Genomic DNA, 27,303 nt, shown 5'->3' with positions numbered 1-27,303 from the left:
TTTAAAAAAGAGTGTGTTTTAATTCCTCCCATCTGAGTTTTAGGCACTTTTTTTTGCAACCTAGTGAAACAGTGTTGATTTATTAATTAATAGAGACTTCATTGCACTTTTTTATGTCGCTCTGGATAAAGGCGTCTGTTAAAATGGCGTAAATGTAAAATAATAAAAAGTTATGCATGTTTCATTTACTTATATAAATTGATGCAAATTTCAAATTGAAATGTATTTATTATTAAGGGATATAACTCAGTGCACAAGATGGAGGAAAACAATTGCTTGATGTGAAGCTCTGTAAGGTAATTAGGAAATGTTTGCAATTGTTGTCTCACTTTGTACGCAACTTTATGTCCCAGTGACTCTGGGTTGCTGATTGGAGGGCAGGGGTTCAATCCTCGGTATCACCACGTTCTTCTGCGTAAATCAATGTATGACACAAATAGTGCTGTGATCCCAGCATGCATCTGTCTACTCTTGTCTCTCTTCATAAACTCCCTGAGAGACTGCTGCATGATTTTGACTTGGCTTGTGGCTGTAGTTGTAAGATGTCCTCTCATGTCCTCTGTGGGTGTTGCCTCGAGACCTATCTGTCAGCGTCTCATCTGCTGTCAGGCCAGACTGCTGGTCTATCTATACATGGTACATTCAGAAAATTTTTCGCCACATTATATTTCACATGAATCCACAATACAAATCTTTTTCAAAGAAAAATAATCACAGTGACACAAGTATTCAGACCGTTTGCAGCGAGATTCAGGTGAATAGAAAGATAGTTCAAGATAGTGAAAGATAGTTCAGGTGAATCCCAGTCTTTCTGTGGCAAATTCAATTGAATAGAGATTATTTGGAAAGGGACACCAAATGTCTATACAAGGTCTAACAGCATAATGCAAATGAGTGTAACAATTAAGAAACTACCTGAAGTGTAGAGGATGAAAAAATCCTTTTTATAAATGAGTAAAGAAATGACGTCATGAAGAAATGTGTGTTGCGTTCAAGGTTTGAATTTCACCTTGTATATTTTGAAGAGAGAGAGAGAGAGAGAGGGAGCGAAAGAAACCATGGCTTAAACTAGCCAACCGCTACTTCAGTTCTAATAAAACTAGAGCCTACTCATAGTGTGGGCATGGGGCAGCGTGATTCGCACCCCAATGGGCTTCTATTAGGAGATGTTGCAGTTTTCGATCACAAGGTGCAATATTATTTATAAAGCTAAAAGGAGCAGTGATTATTATGAAATATAGGTCATTTAAAATAGGTAATTAGAATTTCACACGGAAATGAATCTATATGGATCCATATGAAATCTGTCTATGTTAACCAGTTGACAAACTGACTGTTTTTCTTCTGTGAGTGTGCTCTCTATTTACAATGTCTCTTGTTTGCAGTGTTATTTTTGGCCTATGATTCAATTTGTTTACATGTATGGCATTTTGTCAGATGCTTCTCTCCAGAGCACAATGTCATTTTTACAACTAAGCAGTTTAGGGTTAAATGCCTTACTCAAGGGTCCAGTGGCAGCTTGAGGGTGCTGGGATCTGAACTTACAATCTTTCAATTAGATATCCTACATGTTAACTCCATTTGGAAGCTTCCAGTTTCACACCCAGAACTAAGAAACCCATATGGCACAGTATAACTAGACATCTTGCCTTCTACCCTTCTGATTTTGTTTACCAGGCGCTGCTCAGCCAGTAAATCCAGATCCAACATAATCCATTTGAAGTAAGTTTATTTAAATGAACAGCGAGATTTGTCTACAATGTACAGTCTGGACCAATACAATAATTATAGACATAGAGTACATCATCATCATACCATTGCATACCTGTACCATTATAGCATTTTACATGCTTATTACAAAAGAACACAAGAAAAAGGACCATATTGTAAATATAACGTGTTTAACAAATGCACAGCATTTTTTTTCGTTTATGAAAAAGCACTCTGGGATGAGTGCTGAGAAAAAAAAAAAAACACTTAGACTAGTCAGGGATATACACTGTGATGATGTGAAGTTCATCATCTGGCCAGTATAGATCAATATCATGATTTCTTTAAAACTCTGAGTGTTTCTCGATTGTCCCATAGATTAGTGTGACCTCAAAGGATTCAGATCTAAAAAGGACTCAGGCACCAGGTTTAAGTTTGAGGTCTTGGATTGGACTTCTGTCATGGCCTCTTGTTGTCATCCAGAAAGAGCTTGGGAAACTTTTTAAAACTGCACTTCCTGCACAAAGGAGATTCGTTTGACAGTGTCAATTCTCATAACTCCATGACTTGGTCTTTATATTCTCCTTTTGCACACAGGAGGGGCAGAACGCCAGGCCTAAGTCCACCAAGTGCCTGTAATCCTCATTTCTGTTCATATCCGTCAGCACCTTTATGACCACGCAGTTTCAGGAGCGGCCAGAAATGAATAACCCTCAAACTCTCAAAGCACTTGCTGAAGCTGCCTTGATATTTCACTGACAGACAGAAATAGATAGAGAAAGAGGAACAAAAGAAACACTCCAGGAAAGGGAAAAGGGAGCAAGAATTTAAGAAAGTACTGACAAGAAATCAAGAGTTGCAAAGGAAAGGGGTTTCGCTTGTTCCCGATCTTCAGTGAGAAGTCTCAAACAGTCTCATTTGAGACGTCTCATATGAACCACTCCTTCTTGTTTTCTTCAATAGTCTCTGTAAAAATGGGCTCTGCGCTGATGATGGCTGTGTCCGCTGACTCGAATCGTTCTTCTCCCTTGGACTCGTTGGTGTGGTAGGTTCCCTTGTGGCGGAACATGTAGCGAATCAGGAACACCAGAGTGCACAAGATGGTGAAGATCACCACAGCAATAATGCCTAAATTGAGAAGGAAAAATAGGGATGCTCAGATTCGGAAGAGGAACAAGCGAGGAACTATGCAGATATGAGAAGCTCAAACAGCCTTAAACAGTAGTGTTTGGAATCTTCTTACCACCAATTACTGCTGAATTCCTGTTAACTCCATCTGGTACCACTCTCTCTTCATTAAATGGGAAATCAGCACCTACAGAAAACACCATATTATGCTATCCTAAGCAGTGGCATTTACAAACTTAATTCCAACATAATTTGTATGAATTATAAAGAAGCCATCGTTTTTTGTTTGTTTCTGTACCTGCATTCAGGTGCCAGGGGTCAGTGTTAGTGGACATCGGTGAGACCGTAAGGGGAGACGCACCGCAGTTGGACTCGACCAGCTTGCCCTGGTGTGACACTGAGACAGTGTTCCGTAAACGAAGAGCCGCCTTCAACGGAGCGATGCTGTTAAACTGCACTTGGGACAGACAGCCTACAAAGCCGGGAGTGTTATACTTCTCTATCAGCACTGGGTCAATGGGACCAGATTCTGCAGGAGACATTAAAAAAGAATTATAAATGGAGAGTGTGGTGTACTGCACGATGTATGAGGGGGTCAGTGTGATTAACATGTGTACTGAACTTGACTGAGATAAAGGCCTGGATGTTGAAAGGATATTTTGAGAAACAGTTCCTTTGTAGAAAGATTTTTTTAATGTCTTACATCTTTGAAAATGCTCTTACCAAAGACTTTTCCTAGGAAGAGAGTTTTGACCAAGTTGAACTGGGTGTCTGAGGAATCAGGCAGTTTGTAGCTGACCAATGGGTAGTGATCCAGCTATGTGAAGTACACACACATGCATGAACATTATTATTATTGTCAATACGAAGAAACTTTGCCTCAGGGCAAACGGTTTGTTACACAGATTCTGGATAAAAAGGTTGGATAAATAAATGAATAATTAAACCAATCAGCTCTGTGGATCTCGCTACCCAGGATGTCACTGCATAAAGTAACAAGATTTAATAGCTTTGAATGGATTCATCTTTAAGGAAAGGGGAAACTAATGGCTGAGATTGGAGTCACTATAAAAAGCTTCCTTGAGGTTTCAAACTCTTTACAAGCTGCCTGGCTTTAACAATTCCTGCTAATGAGTTGTAAATAAGCCTTGTGGAGCATGATCGGAAGACTTTTTTTAAAACCATTTTTATAAAGGTAAAACAAGAACTAAGCAAGTTCATCCCTTCTGTACTGGTACGGCTGTAACAAAACCGGAACTCTCACCTGGACTTGGATTTCTCGTTCTAGTCTTGTGACGTTGACACTGTGGGGCTGTCCATTGGCCAAATTGCGCTGGTCCAGATCGACAGCGAAGGGTTCGGGTAGACCCCCGAGGTTATATCGCAGCTGGAGAGAACCTAACCAAGAAGGATAGGAAGTGTACTTTTATCAGCCATGTCTCTTTTTTCATCTCATGCCTCATAATTCCTTTATTATTAAAAAGAAACAAGAGCCATAATTCATTCAGTGGTGAGTATACTGTAGGAGAAAGGATGCGTAGGCTAACAGGGGAAAGGAATGCATTGATTTTGAACTAAAAGCATCAAAGTGCTTTCGAAGTGCCTTCAATTCCAGCCAGTTTGTTAAATCCTTCGATATTCTGCGAAATTCTGAGAAAGCTTACAGAAACAATCCCAGGAATATAGAAGCAGCTTGTATTCATATGCAACTACCATTCCAAAAAACGGTTGGACATCAAAAATGTCAATAAAAAATATAATGCAATGATTTGCAAATACCTTTAAAAAAAAAGAAGCGTATTTTTTAATTAATGGCTGCATCAGGTTTCAAAAAAGGCCATGAAATTGTTCCATAATGTCTTTCACAGATTGGTGAAGCTTTACTTTTGAGAGACTCTGCCTCTCTACTTATACCCAACCAACTTACTGACCTGTTGTCAATTATCCTAATTAGTTGCAAGCTGTTTCTCCAACTGTTTAATTTTTAATAAGACATTTGTTGCCCCATACCAACTTTTTTAAGAATTTGATGCAGCCAGTTTATTTTCCCTACAATGGCACATTAGCTGAAACATTTGATATGTTTTCTAGGTTTTATTCTGAAGAAAATTTGCATTAATGAGACTTTTCATTTCCAATTTTTAAATTAAAACAAAGCTGGAGGCACTCAATTGTCTTTATGCACTATAATGACATTTTGCATTCACTTGAACTTGGAAACCCAAAATCTGTTCCAGCATGGCGATGCCCCTGTGCACAAAATGAGCTCCTTAAAGATCTGGTTTACATGCTTTGGTGAGGAAGATCGTAAGTGGCCTGCTATAGAGCTCTGATCTCATCCCTACTGAACACCTTTGGGATGAACTGGAATGCTGACTGCACCCCAGATCTCCTCACCTACATCAGTACCTGCCTTTCATAATCCCCTTGTGGCTGATGAACACAAATATCCATAAGCACACTCCAAAATCTAGTGGAACAACAGTTTAGTTGGTTTCACCTGATATTTCTCTGGTTAAGCCACTGAATTGTTGATTTGGATGTATGATTTTGGGTCATTGTTGTGCTGAAAAGTGAAGTTCCTTTAAATTTTCAGTTTACCAGTAGACACCTGAAGCTTTTGCACTAAAATCACCTGATACTTGCATCATATATTTGTGATTCCCTTCAGCATGATGACAGCCATGGAGCCAAAATGCATCATGGTGCTACCACCATTTTTCATTGTTTAAGTGGTCTCTTTTTTTAAACCAAAGATAGCAAAATAAATCAAAATAAATTCTAATAGGTTTCTAGGGTTAATTTTATAACAGATAACAATCCCAGAGATTGAGGCAGGGGAAATTGTATCCTTTACAAATCCAAAAAAGTGGATATCTAAATGAAAGTAGATCCCTTGTTGTCTAGAATGGTGTCTTCCTCTTTTCTGTCTGATCAAACATTTTGGAGTATTTTAACTTGTTGCTGTAGCTATACGAAAAAAAATCCAAGTGGTCCATTTTGCCAGATCTACAGACTTATATGGTTTAAATGATTTGTTTGGTGAAAGCTGATTGGTTTGGGAGGATCGTACCGTTCCGTCGCATCACTACTGCCATGTAGTCATGGCTCCTTGAGCTGATGTACAGGAGAATGCTGGGAGTGCTAGATGTGCTGAAGCTGAAGGTCATGGTCTCTTTAGTCAGGTTCATATCAGTTGACAATGACTGGCTCAACTCCTTTCCGTCCATGCCAGCAACCGGAAAGCTCACTTCCGGGACCAGGTTATAACGGACCAGCGTTCCTGCCTCGAAGAAAGCTCCTACGTCTGTAACACAAACACACAGCTTACTCTGTGAGACAGCAATCTAAAAGTGAAACAAGGTGGCAAATTTTTTAATTTTTTTAAATAAAAGCCTCTTCAGCACCTTTAGTGCAGAAAGGTCCCTCATAAGCCGTGTTGCTGCAATCGCACGAGTAGCCGTTGTATTTCTCCACACACTTTCCTCCGTTGCGGCAATACATCCCAAAACTGGTGCAGTGACCCGAACAACCGGGTTTGACTCCAGGTGTGACATTTGCCCTTTCTTCGAGGTCTAAGGTCACACCGTTCATCTTTAAAGAGCGGATACATCCCAAGAAGCCTCTCTGACCTCCTGCGGCACCTGAAGCATTACCATTGGGGAAAAATGCCAAAAAATGTATTTTAGTGTTGCAGACTGAAAAGAAAAGACACCCCATGCATCACATGTTGCTGAAAAGACTTGCTCTCAAGTTGAATTTAAGACCACTATTTACCAATCCCAAGGCAGTTACCATAGTCTCTTCTATCAATAAATCTGTTTCTTTAACCAATCATATTTCAGATATATACTGGGTTCATATAACTGGGTTTCTTGCTTTAGTAAAATGGTATTCACCCTCCATATGTGAAATGTCTCTCTCTCTGTAATGCCACGTGTTGTTATATTGCGTTTTTGTATTAAGAACTAGTTAGTGCAGTGTCATTGTGGCTATTCACTCCATACTGGAAATACCATTTTTAGTTTGTAAAAATACCATTTGTGGTGTGCTGTAAAACTCAGATTTTGTTTTGCCCATGCACAAAATAGCATATTTCATTTTTATCAAATATTATCGAATATTATTTTAGATATTATTTACTTAAGCAGGCATTTTTTAAAAATTGTTTTAACATATGTAAACAGTTGATTTCACAAACATAATAGTAATAAACTGCGTTAATAAAAAAATGATAAGCAATTTTATGTTTTGCATTTCTTCCCCCAAACTGTACCGAAATTGAATCGATCCTTGATATATATATATAAAACAGACTTACAAGTATTGATGCATTCATACTCCAATAATGCAGCTCGGCCAATGCGGCGGATCAGCTACCACAGGCAAAGATTCATTTAATTTTAAAGAGTGCCATTTCTTTTTTCTTAGCATTGCGATTGCATTCATGCGTGCAAATGAATTATTTTAACTTGACATCGAAGGGCAATTTGAAGTAACTCATGCCATTTATACAATCTGAGTCGAGGTTCAGCTCATACATAAATGTACACAACTTCAAGAGCTTTAAAGCGTGACATTTTGTTCAGACTGATTCCTTGTGTAAATCCCCTATGCATGAATGCACATGTCTGTATCAAGTTATTCAAAGAAAGTCATTTAGGTTAGAGCTCGTAGAACAAAGAATTCCTGTGAATATACTACATTAGCACACTTTTAAATACAACCGCATACTTTCACCCACTTACTGAATAAAATATTGACATTGCCATGCCTAATGCAATACTTAATTGTGAGAAACTAAAAAAATTATCTGTAAAAAGTACAGTGTTGAAAGTTTTTAAAGCCTCGGAGTTCAAGTTCTATGTAATGAATTCAAGGCTTTAATAAGAGGAATCTCTGGTACATTTGATGATTTCCGCCTCTGAAGGACATCAAGCGTGTTTTGCGACGCATTATAACTTGACTAGAACACGTCCAAGTCTTACTACGATAATTACAGTATTCCTTAGAGGTTCACACCTTTTTATAATATCGTAATTTGGCAGCATTAAAACGTTTGTACTGTAGAGTTTGAAAGTTAAAACAGGACATTAAGGACAAGGAAGTATATTTTTGAACGCTCAAAAACCTGATCTAATGCCAATATCAATGCATGATTTTTTAATTCATAATTTAATTCATTACTTTGATTATCCACTGCAGTGGTGGATTAAGTACACAAACCATGTAGTTGAGTAAAAGAGAGAGAGATACAGTAGGTAAAGAATTACTCGATTAAAAGTAAAATTGCTCCATTCAAACTTTAACTTGAGTAAAAGTACGAAAGTATTTGCCTTCAAATTTACTTAACTAACCAAAGTACTATAAATCATTATGTCTATAATGTCCTATTATGTTTAAAAAACTTTCTTTCGGCTTCTCCCATTAGGGGTCGCCACAGCGGACCCTCCGCATGTTTTGATTTGGCACGTTTTTATGCTGGATGCCCTTCCTAATGCAACCCTCCCCATTTATCCGGGCTTGGGGCCATTAGGGTTGCACAAGCCTTAGTGCCGGTTCCCTGACCGGGGATCGAACCCGGGCTGCACCGGTGAGAGCGCCGCATCCTAACCACTAGACCACCAGGGAATGTCCTATTATGTCTATAAAATATATATACAGTGCAACCTCGAGTAACCCCTCACGAATTGTACATGTACTGTACTCTAAACTCAACAAAAATTGTAAATTACTTGTCATAACTGTTTTTTTACTTTGTTATTTACTACTCTAAATGAATAATACAATGATAAAATTGGTTTAAAAAAATTAAAATAATAAAAAAAAACATTGTGAAATTGATTTCTGACTGACCTCTTGACTTAAAGGAACTGGTTTCGAGATCTGAGTACAGAGAGAGCAGTGTGTTTAATGAGCACATTGATATGCAGGTCAGACTTCCCTCAGATCTAATCTTTGAAGGTGCTTGAAGGCCGAAATGCTTTAAGGCACAATTGTGTGTAAATGAGGCAGTGATACGGGATCTAATCAGAGCTGGATTTCTCGCTGGATTTTGCGAGCGTAGTGCTTATTTCACACGAATATAAAAAGTTATTTCCTGCCCACATCGTTCTTAATGCACCGAATGATTTGAGGATAAAAAAATAAAAAATCGCCACTGCCAAAAATCTGAGGATTCTGTCGGATTTCTGATATGTTCATACCTTTGTGGCCATAATGTGGAATTTCCTCAAAACATTTATGATTCATTATGTCTTATTCATTACTGGCGTCCTGTCCATTCAAGCAATGTTATTTTATATTATATATAGATATTTTTTAGCCATGTTACAGTGCCCCCTGTAGCAAGAGCCTTATTTAATGTCCAATTGGTGATACTGGGGACCCCCAGACCTTCGGATCAGTAACTCCGAGCTTTAAGTGTGTGTGAGAGCTTCTTACCCACATACAGCTGGCTGTACAGCTCCAGGCGTGTGTGTCCCTGTGCAGGTGCAGCTCGGACCTGCCTGTATTGCTGATCCAGCTGAAGCACGGCCTCTTTGACGTTCCTCTCGGCGCTGACTCGATGCCACTGGTCGTCGTTAAGCGGCGTCGCCGACTGAACGTTCAGCTCCACCGGTCCGTTCCCCACGTCGAACGAGAAGGTAATGACATTGGGCGCTGAAGACAAACAAGAGGGCACATGCTCACTGAGTCAGCCTGGCTGATTTATCATTCTCATCATGTCTCACTATTGAGGGAACTCGGTTAACGTCTCAGGAGATGTAAGATATATGGACAGTGTTTGTCATTTCCTGCCCTGAAGGCTCAGTCATGCTACCATTGCCTCTATCTTGGCTTTTTGATTTAAACCCATATATCTGATGTGCTAATATCCTGACTCCCTCAGCTTTTAGACACTTTTACCACAGCAGTTTGGGTTAAAGTATTATTTCTGTAAACACCACTCGTGACAAGGGGTCAACACGAGGTGCTCATATTGAGGCCTTTTTTCTTTTATCACCATCATAAAGAAAATCAGTGACAGTAACTTCTAATATGTGCTTCCTCTGAGATACATGAAGCCATCCAAGAGAATATTTTAGAACTGCTATTGATGTTGCGTTAGGCAGCATAGCATATTAAGATACTAAGAAGTGCTAACTGCCCTCTTCTGCATACATAAGCTCATAGACAGACTTTTAGCTAGTGATAAAATGACTGACAGAAGAGAAAAAGTAGTTCCTATTTACTTCTATGTAGAAACTAATATTTCCTGTTCACTTAAACTGCACACATATAAAACACATGACCACTTTGGTGTCTGTGAAGGAACAAGAGATTGTTGAAAACGATTGAAGGAACCTTCTTAGTAATCAAGTCTGAGTTCACTCAATATGAGTTCACTATTAGGACAAAAGTTGTTGGACACCTGACCATTTAGAAGAGTTTGATAATATTCATATGCCCCCCTCTAACTCTTATAGTAACCTCCACTTTTCTGGGAAGGTGTTTCACTAGATTCTGGTAATTGTGTAGATTTGTGCTGAATCAGCCACAAGTGTGTCTATAAAGTCAAGTATTGATGTAGGTGAGATGAGGAAGCTTGGGGGTGCAGACAGAGTTCCGATTCATCTCAAAGGTGTTCAACATGGTTGAGGTAAGAGCTTGATAACGATCTTCCACTTCAACCCATGTAAACCATATCTTCATGAAACTGGCTTTGTGCACTGGGATATTGTCATGCTGGACCAGGGAAAAAGATATCCAACAAAAGGGTGTGCCTCTAATTTTGTGGTAACAGTTTTGAGGAGAACAACATATGGCTGAAAAAGTCATCTGTCTCAATAGTTTGGTCCATATAGTGTATAAAAGAAGCAGTGATGAACCGACACAATAAATGATATGATCTAAAAATAGTTGTTTAACACCTTTTTTTAAGTATAACTGCATTTGAAAAACATCTCAAAGTAGGAATTGTCTTTTATGAATGAAACTGAATAAACTGGGGAAATAAATGAATGAATCTGCTGACTCACTGATGTTGGCTCTGGCCTGTACTGAACAAATCAATGAACAATTATCAATAATAGAATAGGAACTGTCAACTGAATGAAAACCGACCAGGCATAACATGAGTAACTGATTATATGTTCATTATAGAACCTGTTAGTGGGTGGTACTGTATATATTAGGCAGTAAGTAAGGGTTTTGTCCTCAAAGTTGACGTGTTAGAAGCAGTAAAAATGGGCAAGAATAAGCATTTAAGTTTGACAAGGGTCAAATTGTGATGGCTAGACGACTGGGTCAAAGCATCTCCAAAACTGCAGCTGTTCTCGGTTCCTGCATCCTGTAGTCAGTATCTATCAAAAGTGGCCCAAGGAGAGAGACAGTGGTGAACCGGTGACAGGGTCATGGGCGTTCGAGGCTCATTGATCCAACAGATGAGCTCCTGAGGCTCAAATTGCTGAAGATCGGGTCGGGAACTGTTTTGGCAGCCAAAGGGGAGCAACTTGATATTAGGCAGGTGGTCATAATGTTATACCTGGTACTGTAGGTGTATCATCACTAATAAGTGACAAATCATAATATACAGATAGATTAATTATATAGAACTGTAATAAAAAAGCAGAACCAATAATTTGACTGGTTATCAAACAGACAGCATTTAAAATTTCCACCATAATGTCCACCATAAACAGCCCAGAGCTTCGACTTGACCAAAAAGCCTCTACAAAACACACCAGTCACAGAGCAAGGCAGGTGGTGATATGAAAGCAGCTCTGATCAAACCTGGTTTTAAACTCATATCAAACACACACACACACACACACACACACACACACACACACACACACACACACACACACACATGCTGTGAACATTCTTCCAGCGCTGTAACACTTTTTCTGGCAGAAGCGCGGCTTTATTTCATGCTCTGAGTGGATTTCGCTCACGGTTCAGGGAAGTAACTTTAGAAAAACTGAAATCAGGAGGTCGGATTAGGAGTGAGGGCTGAAATCGATGAGCTGTAATAGAGAGCAGCAGAGAGCTCTTGAGAGGACACCCTACTACTCCTACTTCTACTATACACACACACACATACCTGCAAACCTTCTGGTCTTTAATACATTCCCTGATCTTAAGCACATGGCCTTTAGGGGGTCCAGCTTCTTCGCATATCTCACAATTACACCAGTGGTAAATATCCAGCTTTGAAGAGAAGATTTTGTGGGTGTGTGTGCATTCGTGTGCGTTTGTGTATGTGTGTGTGTGTGTGTGTTAAAGTTGACCTCCTTTCACATCCAGAGGCAAAAATGTTTAACACACACACAAGGTTGCTCAACATCATTCTTTAATGTGTATTTTTATATTTGGTGCTGTGGTTGATGCTTATTTTTTTATTGAAAAAAGAAAACACTACAGTATCAGCAAAAAGACTGTAGTTGAGATGAATATGCTGTTAATAATATTCAGTATAATATTATACATAATGTACAGTAATTTTAGGTCATATTTAATATATTATTGAGATTTGCTGCACAACAGGTGAGGGTTTTTACCAGATTGTTTAACAAGATTTTGAAGGTGAGAGGATGCCTGAGGAATGGAGAAGGAGTTTGCTGGTACCGATTATTTTTAAATATAAGGGAGATGTGCAGACCTGCAGTAACTACAAGGGAATAATTATTACAACATGAAGTTATGGGAAAGAGTGAAAGATTAGTGAAAGCCAGGCTGAGAGAAGAAGTGACCATCTGTAAACAACAGTATGGATACATGCTGATTAAGAGCTTTACGGATGCAAAATTTGCTTTTAAAAAGTGGATAAAGAAGTATAGAGAAGTTGCATTGTGTGTTTGTGGACTTACAGAAAGTGTACGACAGGGTGCCGAGAGAGGAGCTGTGGTACTGTTTGAGGAAGTCAGGTGTGTCAAAGAAGTATGTGAGGGTGGTGCAGGACATGTATGAGGACAGTGTGACAGCAGTAAAGTGTGCAGTAGGAACAACAGACTGGTTCAAGGTGGAGGTTGGACTACATCAACGATCGGCTCTGAGCCCGTTCCTGTTTGCAGTGGTGATGGACAGATTGATGGACGAGTTCAGACAGGAGTCTCCGTGGACTATGATATTTCCGGATGAATTTGGTATTTGTGGTGAGAGTAGGGAGCAGGTAGAGAAGAGAATAGAGAGGTAAAGGTATGGGCTGAAGAGAAGGGGAATGTAGGAAGGAGTAAGACAGAGTACATGTGTGTGAATGAGAGGGAGGGCAGTGGAGTGGTGCAGTTGCAGGGAGAAGAGGTGGAGAAGGTAGAGGAGTTCAGGTATCTGGGGTCAACAGTGCAAAGTAATGAAGAGTGTGTAAGAGAAGTGAAGAAAAGAGTGCAGGCAGGGTGGAGTGGGTGGAGAAGAGTGATAGGAGTGATTTGTGATAGAAGGGTATTTGCGTGAGTGAAAGGGAAAGTTTATAGGACTGTGGTGAGACTTGCGATGCTGTATGGATTAGAGACAGTGGCATTGAGTAAAAGACAGGAGGTGGAACTGGAGGTAGCAGAGCTTAAGATACTAAGATTTTCATTTGGAGTGGGAGTAAGGCCAAAGAGGAGGTTTTTATGGATGTGGTGAGGAAGACATGCAGGTAGTTGGTGTGAAAGAGGCAGATGACAGGGGGGTATAGAGACAGATGATCCGCTGTGGCGACCCCTAATTGGAGCAACCGCAAGAAGAAGAAGAAGAAGGTTGAGAATTTGCTCAATTTGCTCAATTTAGTGTTTTATATATACAAGGCAAAAAAATATTAATTAATAACCATATACTGTATGAAGTAATTTGTATTTATTCCTGAATTCATATGTAATGGTTTTGCAGTATGCGTGTAAGGAATGACTGCTACTATTAAATAAGGAAATTGCTACTGTTATGTACAAATCTACCACTCTGACATTTTCCAATAACATTTTCCAACATATATTCTCTTTAATACCGCAGCACTTTAAAGAACATTATTGATTTTTTTTAATAATTATTTTATTACTTACCATTTACTCTCCCTTCATTCACTACTGTTACAGAAAATCCACAAACGTTGGGAGGGTTTATGACCAAAAGAAAAGAACAGTAAAAACAACAGTGGCTCTTTGTACAGCAATAATTCAGTTATGTTACAAATCTATATTGTTATTTCCGCCACACATAAATTACATTTTAATTTCTAAATGTTTTGTACTAGTTGTAATAATTTTTATTTCTTTTTGGTAGTTGGGAATTTTGCTGAAACATGGCAACCATTCTCCCAATCTTCCACCAGTCATTCTTTGAGCTTTTTTGCTTCATCCTTGGGGATCCCGGTCCATACTGTACATCTAATATAAAGCTTTCTGGCAAACAAAAAAAAAACAATTCCCAGAGAATTCGTATTTCCTTTAAATGCAGTATCTGGTCAATACAAATCCTGAACAGTGAACTTAGCAGCGGCTCTTTGGGAGGTTTAAACTCAATAGTACAGCACAGTAATCAGTTCAAAAGTAGAATCACTTCCTCAAACATACACCATAAAACATATATAGTAGGTATATTGTTGCTGCAAAATTCAGAATTCCCCCTCACTCTATTGAATTATACATTTATTATAAACTGTCTGACATTCATCTACACTCCTAGGCTAAAGATTATAGACCAAACTGACACAATATGACTATTTTAATGGTCTTAACAACAAATCATTGCTCAGAAAATGATGCACTCCTGAAACCTCATTTGTTTGTTTCCTTTTGGCTTTTTTTCAGCAATATGTGGATCTTTCTTAAACTCTAACCACAGAGATTGTGGCACCCAATTGTATAGGGCGTCATTGTATGCGGCAACATTTAATTTTCTCTTCATTTGAACTTCAAAACTGTCGCAGCATGATAATGCCCCTGTGCACAAAGCCAGCTCTATGAAAAATACACTTTACATGGGTTGCAGTGGAAGATCTTGAGTGACCTGCTATAGCCTTTGTGTCTGAATGAGAACAAATCTCCATAAGCACACTCCAAAATCTAGAACATCTTCTCAAAAGAGGGGAGGTTATTATAGCAGCAAATAGAGACCAAATGTGGTGTCAAATCTTATAGTCAGGTGTCCACTAACTTTTGCCCATATAGTCTATATACATCTGGATGTAAGATAAATGTGCTGTTCATATTCACTATTCAAATCCTCTGTGTGTTCAGAGTATAATAAACTCTTCCATCTCTGCCTGCTGTCTGGGTTTTCTATACTCTTTCTGTCTCTGCATCCTTTTTGGAAGCTAAAGACAGTCTAATGCAGCAGGATGTGAAAATAATTGCCAATTTACAGATCCACGGATACAAGTTTGGACTGTGACAAGGTCGCGCTTTGTCTCTCTTTTTCACACCTGCAGTGAAGCGAGACGCAAAACTAGTCGAGAGTGGAGAGACATACACTCGCTGAATATGGTGTGTGTGTGTGTGTGTTTGTTTGGTTGTTCAGTGGAAAACTGGGCCGTAAAAGTTAAATCAGAGAGGTTGAAATTTGCCTACGTTCGACCTCTACACTGTTTTCTAACTCAGTAAAACAAAAATGAATGATCGATATGTGGACCTTGTGCTATTTTGGTATTCAGCTACTCTACTTGATAGCAATACATGTTCACACTAAATATGAATCAATTTTATTTATAATTTGCATCTAATATAAAAGTTTTTTCTCTATGTAAATATACATACAGCTGGTTTACAAACATAGTGGAATTAAGTGTAACATTTGAACTTATAATATCTCAACTTACTACTGTATATAGTCTTACTAAAGTAAAGAATATGAAGGATAAAGTGATGAAAAAGAAAATAGAATATTCTACAGAGCATTTTATTTATTTTTCAAGTATCGGTATCGTACTGTTTCACTGTTTCACTGTTCGAATCGTAGCACGATATTAATGCACCACTTTGGAAAATGAGACATCACTTCATACAGCAGAAAACATGGGATTTCAAGATCTCGAGATAGATTTCCCTTTACGGGTTCGGCTCATCTATTGTGTGGTAAAGAGTGTGGAAGACAAAATGCCAGCATGGGGTAAGGGAAATGATACTGAATGGCTTTGAAGAAGACAGAGTTTTAAACACATTTTATGTGCTTCTCCTCCATCCCACCGTATGCTGAAGAAAAGAATCGCAATTTTTCGAATTCTATGCTGTGATTACGCTTTAAAATGACAGTACATGTGAATGCTTCAGTTGCTCCTGAATGAGAATCTGAGCACAGCACCATTTGGAAATTGCTTTAGTCCCTATAGTCTATCTGGAAACTCCTCATTTGTATATTGTGCTCAAATAAAGCTGAAACTTTCACACAGATTACATTGTCAATGTCACAATAATCAGGCGTGTGACGCATTTGAGTAAATATAGATAGATAGATAGATAGATAGATAGATAGATAGATAGATAGATAGATAGATAGATAGATAGATAGATAGATAGATAGATAGATAGATAGATAGATCAATATTAGACTGTATTTTTTAAGGGTGGAGTTTTTCTTTAACTTTTTGATACATTGTCATTTTAGAATAAAATCAAATAAATATATAAAATGAATTAAACTGTCTCTGTGACTCACATTTCAGCTCCAGCCGGATGAAATCGGTGTTGCCCAGGTTTTCCAGGAAAACCCCGTGAGGTGCAGAGGTCTTGAAGTAAAAGGAAATATCGGCACTGGTTTCAGCATGGAAAGTGGAGAAGTGCAGGTAGGAGGATGGGGTGTTGAAGGAAGCGGCGTTCCAATAACTTCCTGTAAAATGCAGGTGAATGTATTCGTTTTATTTATTATCAGATACAGAGATAAAAAAAATCTAACAATAGACAGCCAGCCAGACAGCCAGACAGCCAGCCAGCCAGCCAGACAGACAGACAGACAGACAGACAGACAGACAGACAGACAGACAGACAGACAGATAGATAGATAGATAGATAGATAGATAGATAGATAGATAGATAGATAGATAGATAGATAGATAGATGAGTGTTTGAGAACTTCTTTCATTAAGTGTATCTCCCACAAGAATCACACATTCTCAAAATTTGGTATCTCTTTTTTTAAGAGACACACACACACACACACACACACACACACACACACACACACACACACACACACACACACACACACATGCAGCCTGGCATTGTGTTGCTCTGGCGGTTTTAGGCAGGAAGTGGAAGCCATCAGGGACAGAGTGAGCTTATCACAGCTGCTCAGGAACTCTGGCTTTAATCATACACTCCCTCTGCAAATCCTCTCACAAACATTGCTCATTAATACCCAGAATGCACAAGAGGCTCAAACCAATTTGGCGATAGTATCAGGAATCTCTAATAAATTGCATCGAGCATGATGAAATTGGACTATAGCCAGTTAACATTTATTCTTTTCACACGACAGGCGACGAATCTCTTTCCCACGTCTGCCTGCTTCTTGTACGAGAAAAGAAAATTCTACTCAGCATCAGTTTTTATATGACAGGATCTTACGTGGTTTTTCCATACGGTAACCATAGATACAGCTAATGCTTATGGAACATACAGTAGATTGTGCCATTGTTTGAATTCTACATGCTACATAACGGAAATCGAAAAGGTTTGACGACATTTTAACGTTATTTCACATCTCTGGTTCACTCCCATTTTTGGAAACCATTTTATTCTAATCAGGGCTGTGGTGGAACACTGGAAGCTACGCAGGAATACACCCTGGACAAGACTCTGACACCACACAATAGGGGCAGTGAACTGCATCTTCCAATTCAGGAACATTTTTTGAAAAATAAAGAAAACCTGTGAAAAGAAATGCAGAAACTCCAGACCTGAGTTTAGGACCAAAACAGTTGACAATGTGAGGTGACAATGCTACCATGCTACGTCTTAGTTCCTGCATTACTTTATCAAAACATACTTTATCTATAGTGGTTTTCTTTCTTCTAAGAAATGACACGAAGAGAATCACCATCTGTATCTTGCAGACTCCCCTCTCCTCATCCACTGTTCCCGTCATGCATGGCAGCGTACCACCTGAAACTAAACCCCTGCAAGGCAAAACTGAGCTGCTGGAGATATCCCAGGAGATGCATCCCCATGACAAAACTTGTCATCTTGTCATCTCTGACAATGCATGCAGCCTGGAGATAGTTCTGGACAACCTGTTATCCATCTTTCTTCGTACTGGTAATATGATTTAGGAATGTTTTCTGCTTTACAACATCAAGTGAAGTCAGACATTTCAGACAGGTCAGTCTGGTGATAGTTTTCTGAATTTTTTCGTCGGTTCATTCCTTGAATCATAGCAACTAATCCATACATGACTTGATTTCATTATTCATTATTTTACATTATTATTATTTTACATTATTATTATTATTATTATTATTATTATTATTATTATTATTATTATTATTAATATTATTATTATTATTATTATTATGATTATTATTATGATTATTATTATTATCATCATTATTATTATTATTATTATTATTATTATTATTATTATTATCATCATTATTATTATTATTAATTATTATTATTATTATTATTATTATTATTATTATTATTATTATTATTATTATTATTATTATTATTATCATTATTATTATTATTATTTATTATTATTATTATGATTATTATTATGATTATTATTATTAAGGAACACAGAACAGGGGAACACATTTGGGTACCAACCAATGACTATGGAGTGAAGAAATACACCATAAACTGATATAATAATAATAATAATAATAATAATAATAATAATAATAATAATAATAATAATAATGCACAGGTTATTCTTGGACCTAAATATACCTCGGCAGGTTCTTCACCTTCAACACAAAATATTTCTTGGTAAAATCTCTAAACAGTCCTTAAAACCTAAATTCTGTATAACACATATACAATTTGTGAATTCTAATTATATAAAGAAAACAGCATAATTAAACAGCAAAAATAATTAATCTGAGTAATTGCTTTGCTTCATTTAAACAAACACAGATTGGCACGAAAGCTCCAAAAGATACAATACGTCCGACTCATTTACATTCATTTGATACAATATAATCAAATAATCAAATAAAAATAAAAACTGCGTCTCGCTTCTCTCCTGTACACATGTCCCTTCGCTCTCATTTATTCCACACAGTTAGAAAAAGAAGTGTTTCCCCTGATTGATCTTTCGCCATGCCAGCGTGATGGTTCTAAAAACCGGATTCAAGGGATTTTAAATGGCGAGACATCGACTGCTGAGATCGGAGCCTGAGGTGGGAGGATGTACAAGCGCTGATGCTTAATGAGGAATTTCAGAAGAATCATCACTGCTGACGTGAGAATGAGCAAGAACACAAACAGGCTGAGAAGTCAGACAATAGACAGTGTGCAGCACACTTTATAAGGAAAAATAGCCATTTTATTTATGTTCTGTCATTTATTTTTGGTCCTAATCCTGCTCCCACCCGTCGTACTTTGTCTTTTGCTGTTTACCCTAATGTGGTCACCTTTACTGCGTCTTACCTTAATTCGTTTGGTAACTTCTATCCTGTTGTTCTGTCTCTCATTTTGGACTTTGCTATCTGTTTACCCTTGAACCTATTATCTACTATGTTATCAATTCAATCTGATCTGCACAGGTTAATCAAAATACTGTTAAATAAACATGGCCTACTTGAAGCTTTCCATTCATCTCAATCACAAAAGACTGATGAGTACAAAATAAACATTCCAGAAACTCCTACACATCTGGAATATTAGCTCATAAAGTAGTGATTTATGTGCCTATCAATTCACCATCATTAAAGGTAATAAGTGTCCAGTTTCTGGAAATTGCTCACAAATTAGCCCTGTTTACTTCTGTCCATTTAATTGCTCTTCCATGATTGGCCCAGATGGGCTGCGATGCAAAGTTTACCAGATGGCACTTGTGCAAATGGAAAATTTCCGAAAAGAAAGTCATTAAAGCGCGATGGTGGGAAGTCATAGCACAAAATTATTGAACTGTTTATTTTGAGTTGGATTGAATTATTGCAGCCAGTTGACCCTCAAACAGGAATAGGGAATAGAATAAAAGTGTACTTAGGAAACAAATCTACATATTAGAATAAACACAGGAACGAGTACTTTAAGAATTATTCAGTAGCATTTAACCAAATGATTAAGCATATTATAAGTTATAATTAAACTAGCTTTATAAACTAATTAACCTATTCAATTCAATTCATTTTTATTGGTTGAACGCTTTTAACAATAGACATTGTCTCAAAGCAGATTTACAGAGATAAAGCGGTTATAAAGGAGTGTATAATCTAGTGCCTATAAGTTTGTTCCTTATAATTACTGTATACGTTTATCCCTAATCAATGAACCAGTGTGACTCTGGCAAGGAACAATTCCCTGAGATGGCATGAGGAAGAAACCTTGAGAGGAACCAGTTTCCAAAGGGAAACCCATCCTCATCCACGTGGCACCGAATGTCCATTCATTACAGTTCCATCATCGTTGATGTGTGCAGTGATGGGTGCTTAAATGCTAAACTGTTTATTCACCCCATGGTCCTGAGCCATTGTAGTAAACCGTTGATTTTAATTACAGTCCAAATCGATCCTCAGATATCTCTGGTGATTTTCACTACAACAGTCTTGTCTTGGGAGTATTTTCCCATTGCGACTTTTGTAAATGATTGTAATTTAACGCTTTAACGCATTATATCTCAAGTCCGCATATATATCCCCCAAAAAAAAACATGCCATTCCTCACTTTTTTGGTTAAATGGGAGAAAGGGAATGAAAGAATAATCCTATGATTCTGGTGAGAGTGTGTGTGGAGTAACCGTTCTCTTTCTGTACGTATGTAACAATAGAAAACGTGTTAAAAAAGGTATGATGCAGGAGAATAGGAAACGGAATTGCAAAAAATTTTACTTTGGATGCTTTGTTCCTTTAAAAGCAAGTACCTTTTGTGTTAAAAAAAGACAGGAATGGTAGGGAAGGTGGGAGTTCAGTGATAAAGGCTTTGGGTAACTGATTGGAAGGTCAGGGGTTCAAGCCCTGGTATTGCCATGCTGCCACTTTTGGTCTCTTACGAAAAAGGAATTTCAGTGTACTGTTCTTTACTTTCTTCACCACTTGACCTACTTATACTAATTTAAAAATACCCAACTGTACAGCACCATTTGTTAATAGTACAGCTTTATATTTATACTTTATTCTATACACTTTATACTAACAGTATACCATCATATACTTTATAACTCACTTTACTATTGTACTAGTGTTAAAAGAAACATCCTATTTTCCTCCAACACAGATTCCGTCTATTAAAATTCACCCAATTTCCCATTAAGATTAGAAGAATGTCTGCCGCTGACTTCCTCCGAGTTCCCTTTAACTTTTGCGCTATAAATCATGAGGCCATCATCGGTTTTGACACAAGCTTGTGTCTAGCTTAATTGAACTCTTATCAGCTGCTGCGATTCTGAGCTGTGGGTTGTGGCTTCATGTCGTCTCGCTCTCCACTGTACACACAGGAGAAAGACTTTTTGCAAAATAACCGCTAAGAATTGTATATAAGATATTTGCACCCCGTATGGCCACACGCTCCTCAGCATCCTTCATTATTGGTATATGTGCATAATGATATATCCGTCATGTTGAATGCTCAAATCTGATTGGTCTGAAGGCGTGCATTACTTTTATAGAACAGCAAAGTAGTTCGGGTTGTACTATGAATGTCAGGTTGATCCAATATTAATACCGTCGTTGTATTGTGTCTACGGTAACAGCTCATGCATGTGGAAAATGTGATGCATGGTAGATGAAGATTCAATGTTTTAATAAGTGGATCCTGATTCGACTACCGATCTCACAGTCGAACCTTATAGGTGTTATAAAACGAGGGTCATGCCATTTTGGTTATATGGGGGTGCTCATGTCATGATTTCACGTAGTACTACCGGTTTTCTCCCAAGAAGTTAATATACAGCCTATTAGAATATTGCTGTAAATATCCATGTTGCGCTGTACTGAGAGCGCGCTCGCACAGGCAATTCAGCCGATTTCATTTGCCGACATGCAAAATGCAAATCCTGTCTGTACTGTGGCCTTTCTGCAGTTATTCAGCTGTTATTTTAGAATTATTGATCCAAACTGTTTTTATACACTGTCTTTCAGAGCTTTGTGTCATGTTCTGTATATCGTCGCTTTGAAATGTGATGAGGAATCATTTTACGTATGTTTATCCACATTGCCTTTCATCTCAACTTTCTCTCTAGATGAATGAGAAAGAAACTTTGAGAGGAACCAGACTCAAAAGGGGAACCAATCCTCATTCGGGTGATATAACGAGTGTGATTATAAATCTTAAAACAATACAAAACACTGGAGAGTGAGAACTAACATGAGTCCTGGAGTGTTTGTGTGATTGTGAGTAATGTCCTTTCTTCAGTCTTAAACAGCCAGTTGACGTTGTGGAACCAGGAGCTACTGAGCAACTCATAAAATAGCTCAACATTTCAGATCAGAGATCCAACACCAACTTCTTCATGCCAGATCCTATGAAAATTCGAAGAGGTCTGAAGCTGATGACAAACTAGCAAACTGCCTGAGAGCTATAGTAGGTTGAGTAAACCATTTGACGAATCAATGCAAAAAGCATAAATAGTTTGCTATTAAAACTGCCTAAAAGAAAAATATTGTCGTTTTAAAGTGCTGTTAGGGAGAAGTAGTAAATCAGACGGTTTAACTTACGGTCTCCATGACAGTGCAGCGGTCCCACAGTGAGCTTGGCCTCTGATCCGGGTCGATTTGTGTCGCCTACTGCTACCTCGCTCACGGGTAAGTGATCTTTATAGACCAGAAGCCCAGAATCCTCTCTCCTGTCAGCAAAGAAAATGTCAGATTATTTAAAGTAATTCATGAAAAAACACATTTTTACACACGATTAAACTTAAGTAATAGTACCGCATTACAATCTTAAGCATTTGCAATGTTGCAATTGAACCAAAAACATGTTTTAACACAGTTAAATTTCTAATAACATAAAATAACCTTTGGCTTGCTGGTCCTGAAGAGGTATCCTTTCACATCATCTCCTAACATCAGAAAAATGCTACAGAAGTCTGAACTTCAACACAAAAAAGGCCAATTGACAGTTCTGCTTTTAGCTTTACTAATGCTGTACTGCACCTTACAATAATTCTCCATCTAACAGCTAAAAACTTGCATTCTACTCCAGTTATCTGTGCAACTTTTTTAGAATTTCACTTGCACTCTTAGAATTATAGCACTGGACTACCCATTAGCCATTGCACCCTCATCTGATTTGGTCCCTTGACAGCACTCATTGTCTTAAATTTGTTGTTCCATGCTGGTGGTTGACTCATATGCTCCTGTTCAGTTTTGTATGAGTATTCCACTCCATTTATCTACTGCATCAGATTACAAGCATCATGGTCACCTTTACCTCAACCCACTACATTAGTATCTGATCTGTAACCTCACACATCACCTTACTGTTTCATTGAATTGATTTGTTTTCGCAATTCTGATTGGATGCTAACTGCTAACTGTCTCTCTACCTGAACTTCTGATAGAGAAGTTGAACATAACCTTACCTGAGTGTGTATTAACGTGTATTATGTGTATTAATGTTCTCAGAGCTTGAAAGTAAAGAATTCAGTGTACTCCCTTTACTGTAATTGAGTAGTTATTTTGTGTACGTTAATTTGTTTTAAATAGTTTTCAAAATAGAAATTTTTTTCTTTAGTATGTTTTGTCTAAAGTATCGTACTTAACTACATTTGCAATCATATCCGTTACTGAGTAAAAAATAAAAAAATAAATAATGCAAATTGGGAAGTTGTTACTATTGTTAACGTATTGTTATTGAAACTATTGCATTGATTGATGGGCGGAGAACAAATGTGCTAAACTCCCAAGAAAGAAAGATGGAGACGGACGAGACAGACGCCATCGATTCAGAACGAAAGTTGTTAAATGTGTGCGCTCACTGTCTGAATTCTGAATCTGCATTTGTGATTTCTCTCATTAATATAAAATACATAATTTAGATAATTTGTATTTTTTTTTCCTGCAAAAGCGCATACATGACTCAAGTCATTTGTTATTGCAATTGAATTTGTAAAGGTGTTCCTTCCATTAAAAATATCTAGTTTAAATTTTGAGTGTTTGTTGATATCTCCTTTTTGAACTAGGAAAATTTTAAATTAGCTACTTTTTACTTTTACTTAAGTAGATTTTTAGACCTTTGCCTTTGTAACTTTGCCTGTACTTAAGTAAAATTTCATTGAAGTAACAGTACTTTTACTTAGAGTAGAATATTTTATTACTCTTTCCACCTCTGCATGCTTTTACGTACCTCCTGAGAACACAAATAAAGATGTACGGTGCATCAAATGTGATATATTTAAATTTCATTCAATATTTAAACATTCATTAAAGACCAGTTATAAGAGAAACTGTATTATAAATGCATTCATCATGTATCATGTAAGAAATAACACCTTGATAAAAGGAAAACCTACTTTGTCATTATTTCACCTTATTTGTATTCAGAGCATTTAGTTTGCTCTGATGTTTATCCGAAGTAATGAAATTAATTTTTTGGATTTATTTAGTATTTGTCCAAAGGTAATGTATCCAGGGAGACCAGGGCTCCATTTCCACCAGGGCAAAACAATTATAAAAAGCAACTTAACTGGGGTAATTAAGTAAAGGGCAACTCTCTAGCACATTCTCTCATTGAGAAAGTTGATTCCCATATGTTATAGGGCACTATGAATATAGAAGCATGTAAATGTGTAGAAGTTGTATAAATGGTGTTCCTTGACAGCCAATCTTTGGGATTCATTAAGACAAAAAAATTCTTCCTCAAGACTTTCCTGTTCTGCAAAATCTTACCACGAACTGGTATAAATTGTAGACACTGGAGACTCCTTCCAAACCATACTAACAATTACTCGTTTGTTCATTTTTACCAAGTTGTTTTTTGTCCACCAGTTAAATCTCTTGTTTCTTTAGAGCAGAAAGCTGAGCCAGATATATACGTGAGCTGCTGAATGAATTAGAATGAATCATATTAATGCATTTAAAGTGAACACTTCCTCATTATGGAGGCAAGCGTCTGTTAGGGCAGGACATAATATGAAATAGATTCAGTTAAAAATTGAAGAAACTATTTTGACATCAATCTGACAAGGTTCCATGCTTGTGCCAGTGAATCAATGTGTGTCCTCACCATTGTTTCTGATCGGCGTCGCAGTTGCACTGGTGTTTGGGATCGACGCAGTTGTGCTCGATGCCACAGGAACATTTCTGGACCCCTGGCGCAGAGCCACCCCAGTAGAAGTGCTTCTCATTTCCTCTGCCAACCCACCATGTGTACGGAGTCCCATCTGTAGATGGGAAAAATACAAATATACAAATATGAGGTCCTGTGTAGTCCATGCCTGGTGGGTCAGAACTGTTTTGCTTGCCAAAGTGACCTTCACAATTTAAGGCCATGTCCACAATAAAATGTTTCCGTTTGGAAATGCATATGTGTCCATTTTGGCCTCCTATTTTACGGGACATTGAATTTAGAGATTAACTCCATCCATCAGTTCCTAACACACCCCCTTTCTCATTTTTTCCCATGTTCAGCTATTGGACACATCAAAGGACACATGTCTCTCTACCAGTCCAGCCTCCGTTATGACCTTCCCTCAGGCTTCAGACCGCTTTGAAGAAATGAAGTGCGTGTAAACACAAAAGTAAAAAAAAAAAAAAAAAAAGAGGAATAGGCTTTCATGGAAAAGTGGATGACAGCTTCATTTCTCCATCAGAAAGATCAGAGAAGCAAAAAAGGAGTTCCTCAGAAGCTCTCAGTGTTTTGCTTGTAAATCATTTAGGAAAGTCATGTCTTCTTCCTGACCATCTTTAGCTCTATAAAGAACTATTAGAAGCGAGAGAAAAAAAAATGAAAGGAGCAGTTTTTCCTTCAGGAAAAGAAAGAAGATAGTAGATCAAAGCTTAACCCATGAGACTTATCACACTCTGGAAATAGAACATGTAATAAATGTCATGCCACATGATCCAAAGTGTCAATAAGTCTGTATCTATGATTGTGGCCAAAACTGGCATGTGAATTTTGACTCTGACATTCCTTCATCATAATGATAAAACACAGGCTCTTTATGTGCCCTAACCAGAGATACTTGGTTTTAAAATCCTCTGAACAGGCACCTATTAAGGATGAACAAATAAACAGTAAAAAACATAACAAAGCATCAAATTAACAATATAAGGCATAAACAGGAAGTAATATTGTGTTTAAGCCGCGGGGTTCAAAGTGTGGGGAAAAAAAGTAGCGGCTTATAGTCCGGAAAATACGGTACATGGTTTGTGGACTCACTGCTTTTGAGTCTGGTTCCTCTTAAGGTTTTGTCCTCATACCATCTCAGGGAGCTTTTTCCTTGTTCCTACACAATCTTATAGCCACTAAAATTATACATTGCATCTTCATAACCTCTTTATCTCTGTAAAGCTGATATGGGACAATGTCTATTGTTAAATGTGCTATAGAAAGCTGAATTGTATTGGATATCTGATGATAAAGAGGTCGCAGTCTTTCCTTGTTAATGGGAGGCAGAAACAAATAGACTCCTGCTACTTATCATCTCAATTTGCCCGTCTGCCTTGCATAAAAAAGAAAAGTGAGCACTGGTTCGCTTTGTGCGCAAGAGAGCAAAAGGAGCATGCCTTCAAATAATTAAATGACAAAATACCGAAACAACTTCTATTGTCTGGCAACCATCCAAAATGCATGAGCTTCCCATGCCAGAGGGTGAGCATACATTATCCAGGAAGCCTGCTTTGCTCGGTTTGCTCTGCTCCACCCAGCAGTAGGTCCCTCATTAAATTGTCAAAGCAGAGAGCCGATGGCAAACCCAGAACGAAGAAGAAAGTACTAAGTTGAAGCATTTGCACTTGTCTTTTGTCCTGTGATCTCATGTCCAAATTAAATAAGACAGTAGATGCTTGATGTATGTTTAGCAGAAACATATTTTCGTTTTATTTTGTCTGTCCCAACAGAGACTAGAAGGAAAGGGTGGACGGAAGAAGAAGAAGCGAAAGAAATGGAACATCATGGAGGAAGAGCAATCGAGTCGGTTATACACAAACCCGTAATGCGACTCCGCAGAAGCAAAACCATCTGCCTCGCCACTTAAGGCCCACTCACTGTCACGATTCAGCTCAGTGGCTTACTCCTTCTGCCATCAGCTTACCTTTCGTCTTTCGTATATACCCTGGCCAGCAACCGTAGCTTTTAAGCGTTGCCTGATGGACGAGTTGATAAACCAGAACAGCAACTCCACTGTAGTCTTTTGACACGAGTTTTATATATATTACACAAGATGCTGTTGCATGTTAACAAGTGC

The 27,303-nt window shown here is 37.9% G+C and overlaps 1 protein-coding gene across 1 annotated transcript in view; it reads right to left on the bottom strand.

The window, feature by feature from the left end:
• Positions 1-1,712: 1,712 nt before the first annotated feature.
• LOC124375583 (contactin-associated protein-like 2) overlaps positions 1,713-27,303 on the bottom strand; it is a 124,082-nt gene continuing 98,491 nt past the window's right edge. The window contains exons 14-24 of the mRNA XM_046834065.1: positions 25,122-25,278; positions 22,613-22,740; positions 16,450-16,620; positions 9,283-9,501; positions 6,246-6,482; positions 5,912-6,145; positions 4,103-4,236; positions 3,562-3,655; positions 3,137-3,367; positions 2,954-3,025; positions 1,713-2,838 (exon numbers count right to left, since the gene is read on the bottom strand). Coding sequence (XP_046690021.1) covers positions 2,639-2,838; positions 2,954-3,025; positions 3,137-3,367; positions 3,562-3,655; positions 4,103-4,236; positions 5,912-6,145; positions 6,246-6,482; positions 9,283-9,501; positions 16,450-16,620; positions 22,613-22,740; positions 25,122-25,278 — 1,877 coding nt within the window. The 3' untranslated portion in view covers positions 1,713-2,638. The remainder of the gene's footprint in view (positions 2,839-2,953; positions 3,026-3,136; positions 3,368-3,561; positions 3,656-4,102; positions 4,237-5,911; positions 6,146-6,245; positions 6,483-9,282; positions 9,502-16,449; positions 16,621-22,612; positions 22,741-25,121; positions 25,279-27,303) is intronic.

Source organism: Silurus meridionalis, chromosome 21, assembly GCF_014805685.1.
Source record: "Silurus meridionalis isolate SWU-2019-XX chromosome 21, ASM1480568v1, whole genome shotgun sequence".
Classification (NCBI taxonomy): domain Eukaryota; kingdom Metazoa; phylum Chordata; class Actinopteri; order Siluriformes; family Siluridae; genus Silurus; species Silurus meridionalis.
The sequence above is the reverse complement of the archived record's forward strand: the minus strand, read 5'-3'. Positions and strand labels throughout refer to the sequence as shown.